Here is a 10,382-nt window from a genome sequence, read left to right on the forward strand (position 1 = left end):
CGTCTTCATGTGCAACGTAGTCATTTTAACCGTATTTTCGTCGAAAAAACCACTCTAGTGCTTAAATGGTACAAGATTGAGTCAAACGGACAAAATTTTAGCTCAGAGGGTTCTACTTTCACGAGTTATTCTTTTTCTACCTTTTGGGCTAACCCCTATTTCTTTGTTACCCCCTTTCAACCCCTTAAGGGTGGTTGCCAGGATTTGCCCCAGGCGTTGTCGAGGAGTGACCCCTAAGATACCTTGAATAAAAGTCGTGGGGGCTACGGAAAAAATTTCCATGACAATAGACCATTCCACCGAATGGGGAAGAAGAAAGAAAAGAATCAAAAAGTACCGGAAACAGTAAGAAAAACCGCTATGAAAATTATTTTTGTACACCTCTGTGGCACACCAACAAAGTCCAGAATAATTACCTTGGTCAAGAAAACTAGAAAAAGTGAGCGATTTGATCTGTTTATCGATTCTGTTTCCGGTGCTTTTTGATTCTTTTCTTTCTTCTTCCACAGTCGGTGGAATGGTCTATTGTTGTACTTTTACGGGTAACGTTTGTAATTTACACTGTGAAAAAGATATTCGTCAAGTTACGACAAATTATATAAATTTTGATTACGATATTGATTTGTAAATTTACAAATTATAAAATGTTAGTTTACAACAAATATTGTAATTTTTATTTATGGCTCATGTTGTGGGAATACGACATTTTCCGTAATGCAACGAAAACGGTTGTACAATTAGGAATTCCATAAATCTGAACTATTTACGAAATCTGTTTGTAGATTACATCATTTCTCAGAAAAGGATGTAATTTTTCGTAAATTTACGGCTTTTCCATTGTAAGCAAACTGAAATTTTCATAAATTTACGAGAAATGCGCAAATTTACCATAAAAAGTCGCACATTTACGAGAAATTCTTTTAATTTACGAGAAATGTCGTGAGGCCGGGCTGATGAACTTTACGATTTGGTGTTGTTAGTTTATGAGCAGCATTCGTAAACCTATGACAGCTAAATGTAAAGTTATTGCAAAAACTAGAAACTTATGACTTCTTTCATAATGGCCAGTTACAATATTTTTTTTTCAAAATTACAAACGTGGTTTGTAAAATAACGACATATGTCATGGAAATTGTTTCCGTAACTCTACAACTTTTTTTCACAGTGTATAAACACGTAAATGTTGTTATTCGCTATTATAAAAAAAGCCGTAAGATTCTGATACTCATAGTTTCATAGATGAATGTCATAAATTTGCAAATACCAAACCTTCAAATTCACCAATCAAAGACCTACGACATTTCTCGTAAATTTACGACATTTCTTCTAAATTTATGATATTTTCCGTAAGTTTACGACATTTCTCGTAATTTTATGCAAATTTTCGTATTCCTACATTAGGGTGCTAGTCCGACGTTAAGCCACGACTGTAGCCTTGCATCACTGTTAAAAAAGTTATCGTGATTCTACGAAAGGTTATCGGTTAACTGTCGAAAACTTCGTCCTTAAAAAATTACGCTACATCGTTATTTTACGAATTGCTTTGCAAAATCCAAAGCTTTACCTAAAGTGTATTAAATTTGTGCTTATTTTGTCAAATTTTATGACTGGTATGACCCCTAAATTTGCATTTATTACGAAGCATATTTCTAACTACGAAAATGGACCATGACGAAATATTATTAATATTTTAAATCATCTTTTACAGAGCATTTCGTAACATTATATTTCGTAATATTACGAAAACGTTTTTACAATGGCATTATTGATTACTTTTGTCTCTCAAATGAAAGCTCTATCTTACACGTGTAGGTGATTCACGAACCGGAGGACTGTGCGGGGTACCAGGAGCGCATTCGTCAGGCGGCCGCCACGGACGCCGAGGCTCGTGCTACCCGAGACGCTCTGGACGCATTGCTGGCGGCGGGCGAGGCGATGCGATGCCCGGGCTGTACTGTGGTCATCATGAAGAGGAGCGGCTGCGATGCACTCGTTTGCGCGCAGTGCAAGCTCGAGATATGCTGGGCCACTAAACAGGCGAGGTGGGGCCCAAACGTAAGTGCTGTCCCACCACTTCACTGTTAGAGGGGCAATTCCATGAAAAGGCAGGGATGAAAGAATGTCGGTCAGTTGCGTTATTTATGAGTGACAGAGAGGTCATACTAAATATGAAGGAAATATCAGTGTCCATAGGCAGATGCACTTTTAAGCACATCTTTGCTAGATGCATTAGCAGTTTAGCTTGCAAGGGACAAATTTGCACCTGTTAGATAGACAATTTTTATTTTTGTTCGTGAAAAGAAATTGCCTAAAAGTGCGTAGATTTGGTTAGCTTGTGCACGAAAAAAATCTACGCACTTTTATTCAATTTATTTTTAAAATCCTGCAAACTACATCTGCAAGGACTTTAATTGTCCATAGGAAGTGGAAAGGCAATTGTTTGTGCACATCTAACCCGGTTGCAGATTTGAATCCAGCAAGTGGCGAATGAGAACCTTTTTCTAAGCAATTATTTTTTGTCCATCATTGAGATGTAAATTCCTCACTTGCTAGCTTCAGATCTGCATCCGTTTGAGATGTGCACAATACCGCGTCTTTGTATGGACAGTAAAAGTTCTTTTAGATTTAGTGCGTGCACCATTTAATGCGTTGTGTACCAACTATATATAGTTGTTGCAAAGCGTTCGCGGCACACGGAGAAAAAAGTCAAGCTGTCTCAGTAGGCATCGTTGCTGAATGATTAGCAATTTACTTTATCTCGATAAAAAGAATTGCTTTCAGAGCAATCACTTTAGCTGCCCCCTTGAAAGCGCTTTGCATTTGCAGTGCAGTCTTAGCTATTGCTCTGGCAGCAATTTTTTGTTGCTGACGGAGCAAAAATAATGCCTATAATTTAGAAGCGATTCCAGCTGTGACAGTCTTTTCTCTCCGTGTAGCCTCGCAATTCCGAAGCACTAACATCGCAAGGCGTTAAACAAACCCTGTTTTGTTCCACAGCAAACATTTTCCCGCGAAGTTCCCGGTTTGTTTCCGGAAAAATTTCCGGTTCTCTCTGGCGCATGCGCAGAGCACAAGTTGACGAAGTTTCGTGTTTTACTAATTTCGTATTTTTGATGGTTTGTGAGCCGTGCTGGTAGAAATGAAGCTGGGCCGTCCTCAGATTTGTTTTTTAACGGATTTGCCGTCAAAATTCCCTCAAATACGCGTTCTTTACTTCAAAGTTCTTACATAACCTAAAAATATAAGGCGGGAAAAAGTGAACTGGGAAGTCCTTTCCCGAAATCAACCGGGGACTTCACAGAAAAATGTTTGCTGTATTTGGAATACGAAACTTCGCCATTACGATGGTTTGAAATGCTTCGTAACGTTACATTTCGAGGTTGTTGAACTCCGCAGTTGTGCTCTTGCAAGTGTTCAACATCGTATTCATGCACTTGTAACTGTGCTGCTTTCTCGCTTTACTGATGAAATGTCTTGTTTTAGGGTCGGGGTGACACTTCAGGAGGATGTCGGTGCAATGTGAACAACCGCCGTTGCCATCCCAAATGCAGTAACTGCCACTAAAGACTGCGTTGTGACGACTTCATTCAGTAATATGGGGCACCTGGAAAAATCTTGTTCTTAACAAATGTCATATACCACTATTAGAACTGTTAAAAGAACATAACTATTTTCAAGATGTAAGTAGCTTAAAACAATAAACAAGGAAAACTATGAACACATAATTAATTTTGTGCTAAGTAGGAAACTTGTTCTTTAACCCTCTAAGGCATGAGCCTGGCGAAATTGACCAAAGTTGAATATTCGAGTTGTGCCAACCAAGGGAGTGTCTAAGAAGCATTTTGAGCCCTCGTGGGGTGTTCTAGCATGCACGGTTCAGGGTTGCTGAATGTCGTTTATAAACGACATCATGCCTTAGGGGTCACTCGACATGATTTCCTCTTTTATTTTTAAAGTGGATGAAAATTTCAGGACTTGTCTGCGTTGGATAAACGATCACATTTCACCAAAAAAATGCCAATATTTAAAAATACAAGTGGCCGATAAGGCCCCAAAACAGGTGTTTTTGGGTCATTTTTGAGGGGTGTTTGTAAAAAGAACGATTTAGACGTCAATTCTTCGAGAAATATAGGGTAAACTCAGCATGGTTGTATGCGGAAAAGTGTAAGGATTAAATCTTGTCGAGTAAAAAAATACACTTTTCTCAAAAATAGTGCCTCTAAAACCTGCTCAAAGTCGAACGTCGTTTTAAAACGACCTCATGCCTTAGGGGTCACTCGACTTCATCGAAAATCAAAAAAATGATAACTAATCGACTTTTTTGGTTTCTGATGCATTATTAATGAGTACTGAGTCAATATCGAGTGTCGTAGTTCCGAATATAGAGTGTCGTTGTACTCATTTCAATGTTTCGACCTTCGGAGCCAAAAGCGCACATTAGTGCAAGTTGCCATTTTTGGGGCAATTTTTCCTATGATGCATTCGTTACACGGTCTTCCGAGTTCACGAGCTGCTAGTAAGTGTCCCTGAGATACTTTTGAACATGCATATGTTACTTTAGGGCACAGCGTCTGTGAGTGGAGGCGGTGCCAAAACACCACTTTGAACGACCGTTGTTGTTTTAAAACGACATATGTCGTTTTAAAACGACAAAGACCAAAAAAAACGCGTTTTTACACGCCTGTAGTTTCTTTGGGAGCAGAGCTGAGAGTGTGCCACTTTGTGGCATGACGCCTGGACCCAAATAGGGTAGGACAACCCACATTGCGTAGCTGTGCTGCGGGCCAGTCGCCCTCCCAGGCGCTCCAAAGTGGCGAAACGGCGTTAGCAGGGTCCGGATCAGTAAGTTGGTCGTGTACCTAGTTTTCACCTACGAAAATGTCTGTTGAAGGTGGGATGAGGCCGGGAGAGCCCCCCCCCCCCCCTTCAACACACACAGACACACACACACACACACCTACACACGCGCACACACACACACACGCGGCTGGCGGCAGGCAGGTGCGGCTCGGCACGGCCATCTACCCCACCTAGAGCTAGCCAACCCTTCGTTTTTCGCGTACACCCCGCGGCTGCAGCTGACGCAGCTGACGCAGCTGACGCAGCTGACGCAGCTGACGCAGCTGACGCAGCTGACGCAGCTGACGCAGCTGACGCACCTGGCGCAGGTGCCACAGCCGCGGTAGCTGCCTCGGCCCCGGGGCCTACAGCTCAAAAGTGTTGTTGAGTCCGATGGGTCATATGGCGCCTGCACACAAGTAGCGTAGGCCGACCCGCATTGCGTAGGTGCGTTGCGGGCCAGTCGCCCTCCCAGGCGCTCCGAAGGTGGCCGTTTGAGCATTGCGCGAGTTCCTGAATACGGGCACCTTGCTCGCTGTAAGTACAACGCTTGACCAAAAGTCAAATGCTCGTTTGCGCAGCTGCGGCAAAGGGCGCACGACTCGATCTACATCAGTCGGCGCGGGGTGTTGTTTCTGGCGAGCGAGCTAAGTGTTCCGTGATGCGACATAGTCAGCAAATAAACGAACGACAGCAGGGGCATCTCGATGTAGTGATTCCCCTGCTTATTTACCATTTGCTGAACTTTATCTCTCGCGGCACGAACAATTTTCATTTCTGTATCTGTTTAGAATGGCCAGTTAACTTTGTGTTTGATTTCAGGTTGTATTTCGTGCTGTTGTGTGGCGTTGACTAACTAGATGACCGTGCAGTTCCGACAATGTTTCCCGCATGTAATGAAAGCAGCATCCGTCTCTTTATTTTCAGTAAGTCATGTACGCCATTGTATGCAACTTGTTCTTTCCCAGCTTCCCAATCTCATCAATTGTATGGTTTCATTACAGATGCAGCAGAATTCTCAGTAGCATCAGAGTCTTGAAGTTGGGAGCAGGAGAAAGATGAAATTGTTAACATGTGTAAATTGAGTAAAAACATTTGTTCAGCAATAAATAAACAATTAGTGTTGAGTAATATAAAACATACTTTGTGTTGAGCCCTTATTTAGAAATATATAGAAATATTTAGAAACAAACAAAGACTCAGCGTTGAGTACAAAACATGCATTGTAGATAACATATTTAGAAATATAGATAGATAGAAATAATAATAAGAATATAACCTAACATTCTTAAATGAACACAGGGTGCATAGGAAGAGACTCACTCTCATGAAAAGAAAAATACTGTAATTTAATCATTACACGTAACACCCAGTCTAACACATATTTTCAATGGGGTATTTCACCCGACTCAAACCGAATCCAAAGAAGCCAATCAGCGTGCCAGGCAAGAAAGAGTTAAGAAACAACTGCTGTTCTTCTTTGAATGCGTCAAGCGTCAAGTAAAATGCCCCATTGAAAATATGTGTTAGAACTGGATTCAGATTAATTGTAAGAAACTAGAAACTAACACTCCAATAAATAGATATTATTACATTACATTAGCAAAAAATAATAGCACATTTCTTTGATTGTGGGGAAAGCTTCTCCAATTCTTTCTTCTAGGAGGAGGAAAAAGTCATTCTGTTTCAGTTTCATCCATTTTCAAGTGAAACTTTGAAAAACACTGACGAGTGGGCACAAAGCAAAGGCTTACTTCGCATCGGACACACAGTACTTTGGTGTGACCCATTTTGCAGTATTTGCACCTTTTTTGCATGTTCTGAAAACTAGGTAGGTGATGATGGCCATCATACCTCACAGTGTCACTTGGCCTGTAACTTCTCGGGCGCTTAATAATGGTTTCAGAACGAATCCTGGCACCTGTCGTGCTTTTGCCACTATCAGCCCGTAAACTTGAGCTTAAAGCTAGTTTGAATTGTTTTAAATTCATATCACATTTCACTTTCAACATAGTGGCATCTCTTCTGTAGATAAGCCACGAATTGATAGCAGATAAATCAAGCATGTAGGTTATTAGAGTCATGTACCACCTCCTTCCTCTATAAGGGGTACGGTATAGCTCAGCAAACATGTCATGGAGATCGACACCACCCATATATCTATTATACATTTGCACTGCATGAGGTATGGGGAATTGTCCTCTAACTTTTGTTTTTTTGTCATATCTGAAAATTAATTTAGGAAATGTTAGTTTTCATAGATAAATTGAACACACAGGAATGCAGAAATTACGTAAATATTGTATGGTACCTTTCAACATTGCCGAGAGGTTCAACACCTGTTAGTGTTGAGACAACATGAACGGGTTTGTTGTCAAGCCATTTTATGACTTGAACACCATCTTTCACTTTGGTATCATAATAGCCTCTACCTTCTTGAGTGAGTTCCTCGTCAGTTTTTAGAGGACATTTGTCATTTCGATTTTTTCGAATTGTACCAACAGATCTAAGCTTGAACTTGGCCATCAAGTATCTTGATAACTTTACACTAGAAAAGAAATTATCAAAGTATATTGCCTTTTCTTGCCTGTCTTTTAGGCACAGTGATCCTGACATCATCTTCAGAACCAGCTGATTCGTCAGCAGCATCCATCTCTGGGACTAGTGGATCTTTCAATAGAGCGGGATCCCATTCAAGTTGATCATCACAAAGGGAAATCTCTGATTCAAGTTGATCATCACAAAGGGAAATCTCTGATTCAGAGTCAGAATCATACAGTAAAGGTTGATTGCTTGTTGTTCGAAACTCATAACGTGAGCTCCCAGCATCTAACTGGTCATCCCACTCACTCTGAAATGTAGACCCAACACGACTCTGAAAACAAGAGGCAAAATAGAATTAACAAAGTTTTGTATGAAAGAAACAAAGTAAATGTAAAGCTCTATCTAATTTATAAATTACCTTACTAGTGGAAAGTTTTAACTTTTTCCTAAACAAGGGCTTATTTGCATGATTATCAGTCGCTGGGGTAGTTGGAGGGCTACTGTAATCATAGACTAGTTGATCCTGTTCTTCAAACCACTCTTTAATTGTCTGTTCTGGCTTACTCTTGGAATTTTTAGAACATTTCTGAAAGAATGAAATGAAAAGAAATAGTGGGAAGAAAAAAAAGACACATTAATTTTTAACATTTAGTGGGAGCCCTTCAATGCATAATAAAGTCTTACCACATCTCTTAGAGTAGGAGTCTTAAACTGTTGTTGTTCCTTCAAGCCCATTGACTGATTCATAGAAGCAGGACCTCGCCTTATGCCTAACTGTAAGGAAAGAAAAGCAGAAGTTAGTTTGATTACACATTAAACACATTAAAATATTTCCAATACAAGTATGTTTTAAAACGTTTAATATTATACGTAATTATATGTACCTGTTTTGGCACTTTGAACAAACTGTGTCCTCCATTTTCCTGTACACGTAAGAGATCTGTGCTTGAGGTTTCTGGCCCCTTATGAGATGAAGATGGAGGAGGAAGTGACTTGGGGTCAGAATTTTGGCAGGACAAGTTAAGTACAAGATTCTCTACATTTTGACTAGAAAATTCCCGAAAACATCAGCAACATATCACACAATATGAAATGAGTGAATAAAATCTTCAGTTATGTTTCAAATCGTCTAAGCAACGACGTGTAATTCCTCTGAAAGGTTGTGTTTCCAAAGTGTTTACGTACCTTATTTTTAATAGAAACTTCAGGTACTTTTGGTTTTAAGCAAAGGTCCACTGCTTCTGATAGTACAACAGATGATGAAGGTGACAGATTTTGGCAAGATATATCATCGTCATTTAAGCCTTGACTAGAGTTTCCCTGTAGATATAAGAAGAAAATGTTGTTTTTGTTCTTTTTAGCAATTAAAGACTGGAGGAGATTATACTTACCCTATGACTAGATGGAACACTTGCCTCAGGTGCGCTGTGCTGTAAAAAAAAAAAAAGAAATCAAGACAATTAGCATGTCTGTATGTTGCAAGAAATGATTACCTGTAGATAACATATTTAGAAATATAGATAGATAGAAATAATAATAAGAATATAACCTAACATTCTTAAATGAACACAGGGTGCATAGGAAGAGACTCACTCTCATGAAAAGAAAAATACTGTAATTTAATCATTACACGTAACACCCAGTCTAACACATATTTTCAATGGGGTATTTCACCCGACTCAAACCGAATCCAAAGAAGCCAATCAGCGTGCCAGGCAAGAAAGAGTTAAGAAACAACTGCTGTTCTTCTTTGAATGCGTCAAGCGTCAAGTAAAATGCCCCATTGAAAATATGTGTTAGAACTGGATTCAGATTAATTGTAAGAAACTAGAAACTAACACTCCAATAAATAGATATTATTACATTACATTAGCAAAAAATAATAGCACATTTCTTTGATTGTGGGGAAAGCTTCTCCAATTCTTTCTTCTAGGAGGAGGAAAAAGTCATTCTGTTTCAGTTTCATCCATTTTCAAGTGAAACTTTGAAAAACACTGACGAGTGGGCACAAAGCAAAGGCTTACTTCGCATCGGACACACAGTACTTTGGTGTGACCCATTTTGCAGTATTTGCACCTTTTTTGCATGTTCTGAAAACTAGGTAGGTGATGATGGCCATCATACCTCACAGTGTCACTTGGCCTGTAACTTCTCGGGCGCTTAATAATGGTTTCAGAACGAATCCTGGCACCTGTCGTGCTTTTGCCACTATCAGCCCGTAAACTTGAGCTTAAAGCTAGTTTGAATTGTTTTAAATTCATATCACATTTCACTTTCAACATAGTGGCATCTCTTCTGTAGATAAGCCACGAATTGATAGCAGATAAATCAAGCATGTAGGTTATTAGAGTCATGTACCACCTCCTTCCTCTATAAGGGGTACGGTATAGCTCAGCAAACATGTCATGGAGATCGACACCACCCATATATCTATTATACATTTGCACTGCATGAGGTATGGGGAATTGTCCTCTAACTTTTGTTTTTTTGTCATATCTGAAAATTAATTTAGGAAATGTTAGTTTTCATAGATAAATTGAACACACAGGAATGCAGAAATTACGTAAATATTGTATGGTACCTTTCAACATTGCCGAGAGGTTCAACACCTGTTAGTGTTGAGACAACATGAACGGGTTTGTTGTCAAGCCATTTTATGACTTGAACACCATCTTTCACTTTGGTATCATAATAGCCTCTACCTTCTTGAGTGAGTTCCTCGTCAGTTTTTAGAGGACATTTGTCATTTCGATTTTTTCGAATTGTACCAACAGATCTAAGCTTGAACTTGGCCATCAAGTATCTTGATAACTTTACACTAGAAAAGAAATTATCAAAGTATATTGCCTTTTCTTGCCTGTCTTTTAGGCACAGTGATCCTGACATCATCTTCAGAACCAGCTGATTCGTCAGCAGCATCCATCTCTGGGACTAGTGGATCTTTCAATAGAGCGGGATCCCATTCAAGTTGATCATCACAAAGGGAAATCTCTGATTCA

General features: G+C 39.7%; 1 protein-coding gene across 1 annotated transcript in view; it reads left to right on the forward strand.

Annotated features, from left to right (window-relative positions):
- LOC113217547 (ranBP-type and C3HC4-type zinc finger-containing protein 1-like) overlaps positions 1-3,714 on the forward strand; it is a gene marked incomplete at its 5' end in the record, with an annotated part of 26,070 nt that extends 22,356 nt beyond the window's left edge. Inside the window, 2 exon segments of the mRNA XM_026437497.2 lie at positions 1,813-2,055; positions 3,484-3,714. Coding sequence (XP_026293282.2) covers positions 1,813-2,055; positions 3,484-3,564 — 324 coding nt within the window.
- Between the last annotated feature and the right edge of the window lie 6,668 nt (positions 3,715-10,382).

The sequence above is a fragment of the Frankliniella occidentalis genome, unplaced genomic scaffold (genome assembly GCF_000697945.3).
Source record: "Frankliniella occidentalis isolate FOCC.00 unplaced genomic scaffold, Focc_3.1 Scaffold291, whole genome shotgun sequence".
NCBI lineage: Eukaryota > Metazoa > Arthropoda > Insecta > Thysanoptera > Thripidae > Frankliniella > Frankliniella occidentalis.